This window comes from Mobula birostris, chromosome 30, assembly GCF_030028105.1.
Source record: "Mobula birostris isolate sMobBir1 chromosome 30, sMobBir1.hap1, whole genome shotgun sequence".
NCBI lineage: Eukaryota > Metazoa > Chordata > Chondrichthyes > Myliobatiformes > Myliobatidae > Mobula > Mobula birostris.
This window is the reverse complement of record NC_092399.1, coordinates 2,734,841-2,749,521: the sequence shown is the minus strand read 5'-3', so window position 1 is coordinate 2,749,521 and position 14,681 is coordinate 2,734,841. Positions and strand designations below refer to the sequence as shown.

Sequence of the window (14,681 nt, the reverse complement as noted above, 5' to 3'; positions counted from 1 at the left end):
GGGAACATTATAGAAAAAAAAACAAACATCAGTTTAACATTTCCCATGCAAATGAAAGAGATGCAAATCTTGTCCATTCACCTCGTTCTTTCCCCTCCGTCCAGGCACCCAAACTATGAAGCAGTGATTCCCTCGTAGTTCTTCCAACCGAGCTTACGGTTCAGAGTGTGGCCTCCTCTCTACCGGAGAAACCGGTAGCACTGGAACCCGGCGTGCCGCTTTAATCATCAATCCTGTTCCCACTCCGATCTATCTGAATGCGTCCTCCTCCACGGCCACCAAGAGATTCAACGTAAACGAGAAGAGCAAAATCTTATCTTAACTCTGAGCAAGGAAGGAACAATGAATTGTCCACCTTCACTGAACAAACGGCTCTCTCGTCAATGGTTCAACGTTCAAACTGAATGCATAATCAATGTGCATATATATCGCCATACATCACCCTGAGATTCATTTCTCGCGGGCATTCACAGTAGAACAAAAAATACTTTAAAATCAATGATAAACTACACAAACACCGACAAAATGTGCAAAAGGAGACAAACTGAGCAAATGAAATAAATAACTAGATAAATACATACGCTACATAGGTAACACACATAAACACTGGAGGAACTCCATACGTTCCTAACAGCATCCAGGGAAATTAATAAAGTCGATGTTTCGGGCCGTGACTGTCCCGACTGACCTGCCGAGTTCCTCCAGCACTTTGCGAATGTTCCGCTGGATACCTAGCGTCTGCAGAATCTTTTATGCATATGTACATAACTAACTAACTGAGAACATGAGTCGTGAGTTCGTAGGTTTTGGAATCAGTTCATAGTTGAAGTGGGAGAAGTTTCGTATCCACCCTGGTTCAGGAGTCTGATGGCTGAAGCTTCTATTTTCATACTTCTCGACAATTTTCTTTAACATTTCTTTCAAATACCTTCGTTACCAAGTTCCAAGTATTCTTTTCACTAACAATTCACTTCCCCCCAGTTTTTCTTTGAATACTGACACCTTTCCAATCTGTCCCAACCCTGCCCCCCCCCCAAGTCCCGAGGTAGGGCCCCTGACTGGAAACATTGGCTGGTTTCTCTTTCCACAGATGCTGTTTGACTGGCTGAGATATTTCGGCGTTTCCTATCAGAGTCCAGCACCCACGTTTTTATTTGTTTTCTCATACTGAACAGAAAAGATCAAACAACAAAAAGAATCCTTGTTATAAAGATATAACGATTAGCTAACGAAGCAGTATGTTAAAGCAACAAATTCGGACAGAACTCGCACACTTTCCTACAAGATCCCGAGAGATTATACTGGGGGCGCGATTGTCAACAAACTCAGCCGGTCAGACGCGCTGCCTCCCTGCGTTAAATACCCATTTAGTTCTCCTGGTGGGCTGTTGTGTAATGACACCGTCTTGTGTGGTGCAAAGTTGTAAAAATCTGCAGTTCTTCACTTTGCAGTTCTATTGTGCTGAGTTAGCAGACCTCAGCTGAGTTTGTTAGCGTTTTAATGAATTATCGCTGTAATGTTAAAGCCCTGCCGAAGGACAGGGGGTCATCCACCGGGGCAGACAGCCAGAGCTTTCTGCCGCTGCTGACTCGTCTTCTCGCCCAGTCAAAAGTGCAAATTTCGGCCTCGCTGTGATGAACCAGCGCCAAACTCGGTAACAAAGAGCTGGCCCGAGTACTTTGCAACCCGCTTGAAAAGAACCGCATCCCAAACGGAATGTCTTCAGGAAATGAAGACAAAATAAAGAAAACATCGGAAAGCGAATATTTATAAAATAGAGATAAATAATGCTGGAGATCTGAAAAGAATGGAGATACTGGGGATACTCAGATGTAGTCCCATAAATGTTAAATTGTTTCTCTTTCCACAGATGCTGCGTGGCTTGCTGTGTGTTCCGCATTTTCCAGTCATAAGACGGTCATTTTACACATCATAAACACAAGAGTGAATATGCAGGAAATCCAGAGTAACACAGTACACACAAAATGCTGGAGGAACTCAGCAGGTCAGGCAGCATCTATGGAAGTGAATACATTGTCCCGACGTTTTGGGCGGAGACCCAGCATTTTGTGTGTTACACGTTTTATATAAGTTACAGCTGAAGGAAGGAGGGAGAGGGATAAAGAGAAAAAGACAGAAAGTGGGAAAGAGGGAAAGACAGGGAGAGAAAGAGAGAGAGGGAGGGAGGGAGAGACAAAGAGTGAGACAGAGAGAATGAGACGGAGCGAGTGAGAGACAGAGGGGGAGAGAGAGAGAAGCAAACGCACACAACACAGCTACACAAAGGGAAAACGCGTAATGCACAAATAAGTTCCAATCCCACCCCCTCTCTCTCCGACGTCTTCCTGAACAGCACGGTGTTGCTTTAAATTGTATCCGACGTGATTCCACGTGACTCTGGTGAGTCGTTTGATACGAAGTAACCCCGGACTGAGTTCGCGGCTTGTCTCGCTGTGTTTGTTTTCACTTGTACAGGCAGCAGCGTATATATATCTAAAAAAAGTTAGGATGCCGGAACAGATCAGCATCTCGGAGTTTGTAAGCGAGACGTTAGAAGACATCAACTCGCCGATCACCTCTAACTTCACCTCGAAGATGACAAACTGCAGGAACACGGTGATTGCTCTGGAGGAGGTGAGCGCTGCTTCGTGCGAGAAGAGAAAGGACGAAAGCGGGTCTTTTGTAAAGCAGGAGGTTATTACGTTTCAATGTATTCCAAATCCTACTCGCACTGGCGAATCTTTGTTGTGGTTGGGATTGTGTTTTAGATAAATTGTTCTGGAATATCCCCCCCCCCACCCCCTTTCCCCCTCGGTACGCTTCATACCACGCGAATGAGGAACAAAGTTGCCTGTTATGGGCTGCTGTTAAAAAGTAGAAGCATTTTTCTTGAGCAGGTGCCCGCTGGGGAAACTTTGTTGAGCTGCAGTCGGGAATACTGTAATGACAGAAAGAGAGGCGGAGCGGGAATCGAACGCGCCTTGGCTGCCACGGTGACCTCACCTTGTTGATAAAGAAGTGGCAGAGCTGAAGTCAGCCCGGTTGATATCTTTTGTTTTCTCTCCAAGAGGTATTGCAGTTTCAGTCTTGAAGGGTTCGACTGATTTCCCCGCCCCTAGCGTCCAGCTTGTAGAGTTTGGTTCGCCGTGAGGGGAAGGAGACCCACATTTCCACCGTCACCCTTTGTGTGAAGTTCTCCTGGAACGGCCTGATTGTAATTGTTCCCTCCTGTCAGTTCTCTCTGCCTCTCCCCATACATCACCAGTCACTGCCGTTAATATATAACATTTGATAACTAGTACTGTACCCAAATCAGCGGTGTTTTCTTTTGCATTCATTCATTTCGGGAATAAACCCCAAGGGGCGTGATTGCTAAATGGTTCTGGTTCTGGGCCAAAGACCCAGAAACTGAGGGCAGGTCCCACCATTCCGAGTTGTGAAATACGTATTGCATTTGGTGCCGATTGTGCGGAGATCGAGCGCCTCGCACCATGAAGTGCCCGGGGCCCCTTGCGAGGCAATCGGCTACATGTCAAAAACAACACAGAATTTTTTTAAAAAAAGAGGGCAGGATGTGAAAGGTGTGAAGATTGATGGCCGGGAGTTTGCTCCTAGAGACATATTTCAAGTTGAATCTTGGAGGAGGCAGATTCTTTTTTTGAGGGAGGGAGCTGTGTCCATTTGAATAACTCGCACAAAATGCTGGAGGAACTCAGCAGGTCAGGCAGCATCTATGGAGAGGAATAAACAGTCTGACTTGTGTAGTGCACCAGCTGCTCATATGGCCATCCACCAACTGCTCCCATGACTTCACATGGGCATGATGGTGGGGGCTAAACAGATGCTGTACGTTGCCCAAGGGTGACCAGCAGGCCAGCAGAGGGAAGGGGCACTTTACAGCTTCTTTGGTAGAGACGTATCTCCACCCCACCACCCGCTGTTATTATGCATTGTAAAGTACTGCTGCTGCAAAACAACAAACTTCCCAACATATGCCTGTGATGTTAAATCTGATTCCAATGCGTAGCATGGACTTTATGGTCTGAATGGCCCATTTTGGTGGTGTATGGTTACAAATATCAAACTCTAGAGGAGTTTTTAAGGTTAGAAGGGGCAAATGTAAGGGCAACATGAGGGGGCAAGTTTTTTGCAGAGAGTGGTGAGTGGTATCTGTGGAATGGGTTAGCAGGAGTAGTGGCTGAAGCAGTCGGTCTGGTGGAATCTAAGAGGCTTTAGATCGGGAGTCTCATCCATTTTTATGCCATGGACCAATACGATTAAGCAAGAGGTCCATGGATCCCAGGTTGGGAATCTGCTTTAGATCGTCACATGAATATGAAGAGCCTAGAGGGATATAGATGATACACAGGACACAGACATTTAGGATAAAACGATCGGTACAACACCCTGGGCTGAATGGCCTCCCCATTTCTATTGCTGTACAGTTGTATGTTTCATGACAGGTGATTAGAGGATTTTATTAGAAATAATCATTGTCCAGACTTGTTCTCAGAAAGCAACAAACACATTACACGTGATGGCACCAGTGACCAATGTTGATGTCCTGCTGACGGTTCATGAAACTATTTCTTTTACTTCTCCTTTCAAAGATGATCCTACTACAAAGCTGCATGTGATTGGAAACTGTGATTTACATTTTGGGGCCAGATGAGCGATCTGGTGCTTTGCTGTCTGCGAGGGAGTTTCGTATGGTTTGGAGCAGCCTGGAGACGGGGTATGAGCTCATGATAGACTGCATTGCTTCTCTCCGATTGAGGTGTCGAGCAAGGTTGAAGCTGGCGAGAGTGAGAGCAGAAGATGGGATGGGTGATTGGTGCTGCCTGCCTGCATTTGGCTGGTCTTCCTCTCTCTCTCGCTGGCTGCTGTCAGAGGAAGTCTGTGTGCCTCTGGACTTGTTTTGGGGGACACTGAGGTTTATGTCACATGTGTTTCTGAATTCTGGCTCCTCTTTTTTTTGTTGCTTTTGAGCGGTTTGATCAGGGGTGCTTTGGCAAAGACTGGCTCTACGGTCTGCAGTAGTCTAGAAGTACCGAACCGAACTGAACTTGATACTCCTGGACTTCTGGTTTGATGTTTGATATTCTATGCGTGGTTCTTTCACCTTTTGCCGTTTACGGAATTTGATCTTTTTCCGCACGTTGGGCATTTGATGTTTTCTTGAACGGGTTCCATGGCGTTTCCTTGTTTTGTGGCTGTCAGTGGGAGGACGATCCCAGAGATGTATTCTGTATGCTTACTTTGAACTTGCTTTCCTAGTTACTAGCCTGGATCTGAGTGATTGGTTCTGTACAAGGGCATGAACTGCTTCGTTAGCGGAGGAACTGCAAGTTATCCATGAGGTTAGTTTTAATCTGGAGTCACAGCACAACGACAGTTACACCAGTGTGACCTACTAACCCATACCTTTTTCGAATGTGGGAGGAAACCCACATGATTACAGAGAGAAAGTGACATTTGCTACTGAAAACTAAGAAGTTTCTAGAAAAATACAGAAAGCAGCTGCCCTATAATTACTGGAAAATTTGCTGAACAATTACACATGTATATATAAAATTACAAGCAAGAATAGTAAAGTTAAACTACAAATAAATTAATCATTCTACCCTCCCCTCCCCCCCATCCAACAGCATGCAAGACTCTCTTTTGTTTGTTTTTGGTAAACCACGTGCTCACGTCCTTCACATTTATGATTTGCACATTGACCCTTAACCTCACTAGATTAGTGGCAGTCAATGCTCCTGGTTGTTCAACTAGTGTCTACTCCTGCAAGGTACCTGGTTATAGATTGAACTAGGCCCTTCATGTGGCACCTCTCGCTCAAGATGGATTAAGTGTTTCGACCTCTCCTTTGCACTGGTACCAGGGGTTCCCAACCTTTTTCATGCCACGAGCCTCTACTATTAACTGAGGGGCCTGTGGACCCCACATTAGGAACCCCTGACTGGAATCATCTCCTGTGAGCTGTTTCAGTTTGCAGACAACACTAAGACTGGTGGAGTGTTGGACAGTGAAGAGGTTAAAGATTAAAGATTAGCTTCATTTGGATCTTGTACATCGAAACACAGAGTGGAATGCGTTGTTAACATCAATGATCTACACAGCCTGAAGTAATACTGGGGTGTGGGGGGCACCAGCTGGTTTCGCCATGCTTCTGGTGCCAACATGCTGGCAACATGCTGACCCTATCTTAGGAATGTGGGAGGACACCGGAGCCCCCGAAGGAAACCCACAAGGTCACGAGAGATCAGTTAGATATGTGGGTGGATTAAACCGAGCAGTGTGAGGTGGCAGGGTGGAGATACATCTCTACCAAAGGAGGTATAACATGCTCCTCCCCTCCAGTAGCCTGCAGGGAATACTTGGACCTGCTTCGCCCCTCCCAGTCAGGCCACGTGAAGCCAGGGAGTTGTGGTGGATGGTTGTGTGAGCTGCTGGTGCATATTACAGGTCCTGATGCCAGACTGATGGTCTCTGAAGAGTATTGATCATGCCTGGGGTCACCCGTCTTGTAAAGACACTGCCCATGATCGTTCTTGGGAAATTGTTCTGCAGAAGTGGTTTTCCATTGCCCTCATCGTCATTATGTGCAGTGTTGCATGGTGTAGGGCCGACATCATGTGACACGGCACATAATGACGGAGAAAATGAAGTTAATGGCAGGCCCTTAACAACGCTGTGGATTCCAAAGACATAGCTATCTGAAAGTGGCCATGTAAGTTATTCAGGTGACAAAGAGAGCCATTGACACACTAGTCTTCATTGGTTAGGACACTGTGAATAATAGGGAAGTCATGATACAGTTATATACCACTCTGATTCGGCTGCGTGTGGAGTACCATGGGGAATTCTGGTCACCTCATAACAGGAAGAAAATGGAAACTTTGGAGAGGGTCCAGAAGAGGTTTACTAGCATATTGCTCTGCCTGGATTAGACAGTACGAGTTATCAAAAGAGTTCTGACAAACTTGGGTTGTTTTCTCTAGAGTACTGGGGATTGAGTGGGAACCTGATGGTATAAAATTCTGAGACGCATTGATAGGGTAGACAGTCAGAATCTTTTCCCCAGGGTAGAAATATAAAATACCAGAGGGCATGTATTTAAGGTGAGAATAATAAAGTTGAAAGGAGATGTGTGGGATAAGTTTTTTACTTGAAGAGTGTTTGGTGCTTTGGACTGGCTGCCAGGGGCAGATACAATTGTCATCGTTAATGTGCTGTGTCATATGACATTGGCGATCATGGTCTTTCCATGACCATGATTGTTCTTGGCAAATTTTTCTACAGAAGTGGTTTGCCATTGTCTTCTTCTGGGCAGTGTCTTCACAAGATGGGTGACCCCAGCCATTATCAATACTCTTTGGAGATCGTCTGCCTGCTGTCAGTAGTTGCATAAACCAGGGCTTGTGATACGCACCATCTGTTCATTCTCCATCCACCAGCTGCTCCCTTGGCTTTATATGACCCTGATCTGGGAGTGGCGGGGGTGCTAAGCAGATGCTAAACTTTGCCCAAGGGTGACCTGCAGGTTAGCAGAGGGAAGGAGTGTCTTACACCTTCTTTGGTAGAGACATACCTGCACCCCGCCACCCAACAATAGATACACCAGTGCAGTCTGAAAGGCGTTAAGAGAGACGCATGATTATGCAGGATCTGAAGTGATATGGATTATGTGGAGGCAGAACGAATTTAGTTTAATTTGGCATTATATCCAGCACAGACATTGAAGCGTCTTTTCCTGTGCTGTGCTGTTATGTGTTCTTTGTAATAGTTCGAGACTTTGGACATCATGTGAGGCATTCTTGCTGACTGACTGGCTGTGTGTTTGCTAAGTTCTCTCTATGGCAGTGTTCCCCAGTGCTATGCAAGCAGTATAGTGCCACTTTATGTTGGCACCTGAGTGTTAGCTACACCTGGCATCGCTGATACTTTCATCACATTTTGTGGAAGTACTTAGTTGCAGCTGTTCTGATATGACCCGAGGTCATGAAAATTGTGATAAACATGAAGTTGTTTCTTGTGTGTGCTTTCCCATGGTAACTTTTGGGGAACTTTCTGTGGTGCGGCTGGAGAACTCCAAGTAAAAGAAAACTTGTTCTGCATGTGTTTAAATCTTCCTATTCTTCCCTTAAATGCATGCCTTCTAGTATTTGACATTTCTACCCTGGGGACAGGATTCTGGCTGTTTATCCTATCAATGCCTCAGAATTTTAAATCATCAAGACCCCACTCAATCCCCGATGCTCTGGAGAAAACAACCCAACTTAGTCTGAACTCTCTTGCTAACTCATACCATCCAATCCAGGCAGTGCAATACGTTAGTAAACCTCTTCTGAACCCTCTCCAAAGTTTCTATTTTCTTCCTGTAATGAGGTGACCAGAATTCCCCACGATACTCCACACGCAGCCTAACCAAAGTGTTATTAGCCATACTTGGTGTGGAAATCAATCAGATCCCAATGTTTCTTCCTGGTCAGTTTGTGCTGAATTTTGCCAGGACTGTAATTGAAATGTCCAGGTGTCCTAATGAATTTTTTGTGGAATTTTCCCTTCTTAATTTATTTAGCAATACAGCGCAGAGTAGACCCCGTCATCCATTCAGGCCATGCCATGCCAGCAACCCCACAACCATGATTAACCCTACCCTGATCATAGGACAATTTACCCGGTATGTCTTTGGACTATGGGAGGAAACTGGATTACCCGGGGGAAACCACACATTGCACGGGGAGAACGTACGGAGACTCCTACAGAACAGTGCCGGAATTGAACCCTGACCTCCGGAATGCCCTGAGCTGTAATAGCATCGCACTAACCACTACGCTACCACGGTGTCATTCCTGTAAACCTCCTCTGAGCCCTGTCCAGTGCCAGCATAGTCCTTTTTAGATGTGGGGTCCAATTGATTTCTCCGCAATGAAAGGGGAGAAAAATCTCAGATTTTAATGCATTCACAAATGATTTCTGCTGGAGGAGGTGAAGATTAAGCCACCCTTAGTTGAATTGCCATCTGATACTCACTGCAGTGAAGGCATTACGCACGTGATGAGGTCCCATGTTTGTGTTTCTGCATATGCATCGTGATTTGTTTAAGAGCTAACCACTATGCTGTGGCAGCGTAGCGGTTAGCTTGATGCTATTACAGCTCAGGGCGTTGGAGTTTAGAGATCAATTCCGACATCATCCCCGTGGAATGCTTGGTTTTCTCCAGGTGCTCCGGTTTCCTCCCACAGTCGCAGGACTTGCCAGTCAGGAAGTTCATTGGTCATTGTAGATTGTCCCACGACTAGATTAAATCGGGTGGGGTTGTTGGGCGGCTTGGCTTGAAAATTCAGAGGAGCCTATTCTTGTATCCCAATAAATAAATGTGAATGTCTAGAAACTGAGAATGGTATATATTTAGCTGTCGTTACTACTTCCATTACAAGTTCCTATATCCATATTTATTCTGTGTGTTCTCCTTGGATTTTGTCACACTGTAATTGCATTTCTTTAACAAAACTGCTGCCGTGCTTCTCTCAGTCGGACTGTGACAATGGAGTGTGATGAGATTACGTTATGAGTGAGATTGTAGGTACAGTATTTAGAATAGAAGTGTCAAATTAGGGTCCACATTCAGATTTATTTATTAAATATACGTAGAAGCACACACACCTGCATGCCTGTGATTCTGAATTTTGGAAGTTATTTGATTACTTCTGTTAGTTCCTGCTGCCTTCTAATCCCACTCAGCTGCAGTCCTAGCTGTGCTCAGAGAAGTTACCAGGTGTTTGTTTGTTATTGCTACAGCATAGTGAGTTTGGACAGAGAGCAGTACAACACAGCACAGGGACTGGCCCTTCAGCCCACAGTATTGTGCTGAACCAATAGAATTAGTAATTAAATTGTCAGCTAAACTAATTCCTTCTGCCTGCACAATGTCCATACCCTTCTAGTTTCCTCACATTCATGCGCCTATCTAAACATCTCTTAAAAGTCCCTACTAAATCCCCAGGCAGCGCATCCTAGGCATCCATTACTCTGGGTAAAAAAAAACAACAACAACCAACTAACCAAACAAAACAAATAACAACAACTTGCCCCTCACATATCCTTAGAAGTTACCCCCCCCCCCCCCACCTTAAATGCATGCCCTCTAGTATTAGGCATTTTAACCCTGGGGAAAATATACAGTCTGCCTGCTCTGTCTCTGCCTCTCATAATCTTTTCAACCTCTATCAGATCTCCCCTCAGCATCCGAAACTCCACAGTAAATGACCCAAGTTTGTTCAGCCTCTCATTATAGCACATGCCCCCTAATCCAGGCAGCTTCCTGGTAAACCTCTTCTGTACTCTCTCCAATGCCTTGACATCCTTCCTACAATGCGATGACCATCTGCAGTACTTCAGATGTGGCCTAACTAGAATTTTATAAAGCCTGACTTTTGAACTCAGTACCTCAACTTATATAGGCAAACATATCATTAGCCTTCTTAACCACACTATCAACCTGTGTAGCCCTTTTAGGAAGCTATGAACTTGGACCCTAAGATCCCTCTGTTCGTCAACACTGTTAAGTCTTGCCCTTAACAGTGTACTTCCTGACCTATGTTCGGGAAGGGAGCAAGGAAAAGAAGAGATTACATTTGAATTTAAAGAAGAAATCTGACTGGTTGATGAGTTTAGTTTACATCATGGGAGGCCTAGGTTCCATCTCTGGTGTGTGTTGAGTTGGATGATCACCACAGTTGCAAACCCTCCAGGTGGTCCTGGACTACTAGAAGTTGTAGTTGAAGACTAATTTCCCCAGAACACTTCTACAAGCAAATCTAGGAGAGCTGCATTTTCATTGAGCACTTTGATATATTATTTGTAGCTAATTTTGGAATGTAGACTGATATCTAGAAAGTTAGAATAATCCACTTGGCCACTTTTCTTTCCCTTTTGGCCCTGGAAAGACTCCAAGCCCATCCTCTCACCTCAATATAGTCGGTGTGTGGGAAGTCATTTGACAGAACTTGTTGGAAGATGTTCAATTTAATGTGGCAAGCTTGGGTTTGTTGATCACTTATAGAATTGTAATGGTGTTGGTCCCACAGAGGTAGAAGTGGATGAAGTTCTCTATTTGGAAGTAATATCTGTTGACTGAGGTGATGAGAACATTGTGTTTGCCTGTGGTTCAACTTTCCTACAACCCTGCTGCCCCACTCCATTTCCCAAACATGCCAAAAAACTGAGGTATTGGGGAAAAGATTTGCATAAACAAAATGCCTTGTGTGACTCTGGACATCCTGTAGCACATTACAGTTTATGATGAGGGCCCAGGTGCAGTTGGTAGAGCTGCTGCCTTTCAGTGCCAGTGACCCAGGTTCAACCCTGACTCTGCCTTCTGACCCCGCCTGTGTGGCGTTCACATTTTCTTCCAATGTTGGATTCTTTCAGGTGGTCTGGTTTCTGCCCACCTCCCAAAGATGAACAGATTTAAAGTCCAAAATAAATTTATTATCAAAGTACATGTATGTCACCATCTATAGCCCTGAGATTTGTTCTCTTGTGGGAAATCATAGTAAATACAAGAAACACAATAGAATCAATGAAAGACCACACCCAAACAGGATGGACAAACAACCAATGTGCAAAAGACAACAAATTTTGCAAATGCAAAAAGAAAGAGAATAGAACAATAAATATCAAGAACATGAGATGAAGAGTCCTTGAAAGTGAATGCATAGGAACAGTTTAGTGATGGGATGAGTGAAGTTGAGTGAGGTTATCCCCTTTGGTTCAAGAGCCTGATGATTGAGGGGTGATAACTGTTCCTGAACCTGGTGGTGAGGGTCCTGAGGCTCCTGTTCCTCCTTCCTGATGGCAGTAGTGAGAAGAGAGCACGCTTAATTAGGTTAATTAACGTTAGTGTGTGGGTGAGTGATAGAACCTGTGGTGTGGGGGAGAATTGATAAGAATATGGGGAGAATAAACTTTGGGATTAAAGGAAGTGAATATATACCGATTGGTGCGAGTGCAATCGGCTGAAGGGTGTTTCCAAAGCTGTGTCTCTTGGTAATTCCGTGAGAATGTCTGATAATCAGAGTTGCAATCCCTCCAGTACTGAAGTTGAGGTCTTGAAATCACTTGTATTGAATCTTCTGAGAGATCCGATCTATTGCGTGGCTCAGGAAGAGTTATTTCCCTAAAACCATCATTCCTGAATAATGCTACGCCCCAGTTTGCCAATGGCCTTTGAGTGTTATGGACTATCAAAGTCACTTGTTGCATGTAAATATTGGAATTTTAAAAAAAATTATTAAGCCTTACCTCATGCATTGTAAATATCTGTTTTGCACAGACTGGATTAGCACCGCAATCTCGTTATTTTGAGCAATGACAAGAAAGTTCTATTTTATTCCTAAATCATTGTGGGTAACTTCACTCACCTCAATTTTGAACTGATCACAAAATCTACAGACTTTCTTTCAAAAACTACAACTCAAATTCTCAGAATGATTTTTTTTATTTACATTCACACAATTTGTCTTCCTTTTTACATTAGTTGTTTGTCAGTCTTTCTTTATGTAAAGTTTACATAAATTCTACTCTATTTCTTTTATATTCCTGTAAATGCCTGCACAGAAATGAATCTCAGTATATGGTGACATATATGTATTTTGATAATAAATTTAGTTTAACGTTATCATTCGAATGAAGTATTTCTCTCCTTCGATTGCCTTTTCATTTTCCCTTTATAAGATGCTGCTTTACAATTTTATTTTTCCTCGTCCTGAACATTTTACTGCTTCTTGGCTCAGTTCTGGTCTTTTTATTCCATTATCTGATCACATTTGGGATATTTTAACAAAACTAAAAGGAGCTGAATGAGTGGATCTTGATTTTAATCCGATCTTCTGGAAGGTCAAGTGGAAATTGGCTGGGATTCTTTTAAAAGTTCCCCTCCCGCTTAGCCAGTCAAGCAGTGATCTCCGCAGAGCCTGTTGACAAAGGATGGTTTGGACAGGGGAGATGTGAGTCATAAGTGTGCCTGAGATGGAAAGCTTGAAAGAAGTCCCTTATGTAATACAAATTTAAACATCATTTTCAATCATATAACTCCTTCATTTTGGGCTCTATTTGCTTTCCACATAAACAGTGGAATAAACCTCAGACACACCTGTCTGGTGCATTTGAACAGAGCATAGCTGTTTGACTTCCAAATATTTGGTTTCTTGGGTCCAATTTCTGAATGAAAGGCCCTAAGTGACGGGATTCGGGTACAGTATTTAAAAGCAGACTTTACCAATATGTAAAATACTTACAGCAGAGCATGAGGGTAAGTTGGAGAAGTACTCTGTGATATGAAGGTGATACACTGTCTCAACATTTTTGGGAAAGATTACACAGTTATCATTTGTAGATAAGTCTCAAAAGGAATTTCCATTTCGACAGACCATTTATGATCTTCGGGCCTATCAAATGCTTTATAATGCTTCAGTTCTTTTGTAGGGGCAATGTGATAAACAAGCAGAATATGGCAGCATCCCAAAATGAGTAAAGTCTTTTTAAGAAGTTATCTGACTAGCATTTGTATGCCACCATTTTGAGGAAGTTTCTTAATGCGCTTTGACCAATGAAATTATTATTGTAATCTGTCTCTGGTTGTTGGATGAGGATTGATATCGTTGAGGGAAATTTCTTTTCCTTCCCTTGATATATGCTTGACATTTGATGCAAAAGCTGGCATTTCTGAGAGAGAAGTAAGTCTTTCCAACTGCTTTTGGTAACGAGCCAGTACAGTATCATTTCACTCAGTCTACTGCCTTGAAATCAAGAGTGCTACCAGTTAATCCTTGACAGGCACAATTGAGTTAATGTAATTCTAACCTGTTTCAAATGATACCAGTAGGAAATTTTTTGGGACAAAACTCCAGGCTAATGCTCTGATGGACTAACAGGTTTCTTGAGTTCAAAGCAAATTTATTATCAAAGTACGCATACAATGTGTCTATCTTGAGATCCATTTTCTTGCAGGCATTGACTGGAAAATAAAGAAATTAAGTAGAATTTATGAAAAATTATACACATCAAAGACCAACAAACATCCAATGTGCAAAAGAAGGCAAATTGTGCAAATAATTTTAAAAAAGTAAATAAATAACAATGAGTTGTAGAGATCTTGAAAATAAGCCCACTGGTTGTGAAATCCATTCATTATTGATGTGAGTGAAGTTATTTGTGGTGGTTCAGGAGCCTGATGGTTGTAGGGTAATAACTGTTCTTGAACCTGGTGGTGTGGGACCTAACGCTCCTGTATCTCCTGTCTGATGGAAGAGGTGAGAAGGGAGCATGGTCTGGATGACAGGGGTCCTTGATGATGGATGCTGCTTTCTTGTGGCAACGCTCCTTGTAAATGTAGTCAGTGATGGACTAGGCTGTATCCAGAACTTTTTGCATATTTTTCTGTTCTTGGGTACTGGTGCTTCCATACCAGGCTGTGATGCAACAGGATACTCTCCACTCTGCATCCTTAGAAGCCTGTCAAAGATTTAGGTGACGTGCCAAATCTGTTCGCAGTGGGTCTTGTTCAGCAGGTGTTACTTGCCTTTTACCTTCACAGGCTATCCATTAGCTTGCACTTTCAGCAAGTTATTGGGCAATGCACACTGGAGTATGGGGGGGGGGGATGGTGCAAA

The 14,681-nt window shown here is 43.6% G+C and overlaps 1 protein-coding gene across 2 annotated transcripts in view; it reads left to right on the top strand.

Moving 5' to 3' along the window:
* The first annotated feature begins 2,390 nt into the window (after positions 1 to 2,390).
* LOC140190625 (arf-GAP with SH3 domain, ANK repeat and PH domain-containing protein 2-like) overlaps positions 2,391 to 14,681 on the top strand; it is a 118,857-nt gene continuing 106,566 nt past the window's right edge. For both annotated transcript variants that reach the window (XM_072247345.1, XM_072247344.1), the window contains exon 1: positions 2,391 to 2,634. In XM_072247345.1, the coding sequence (XP_072103446.1) occupies positions 2,509 to 2,634 (126 nt within the window). In that variant the 5' untranslated portion in view covers positions 2,391 to 2,508. The remainder of the gene's footprint in view (positions 2,635 to 14,681) is intronic.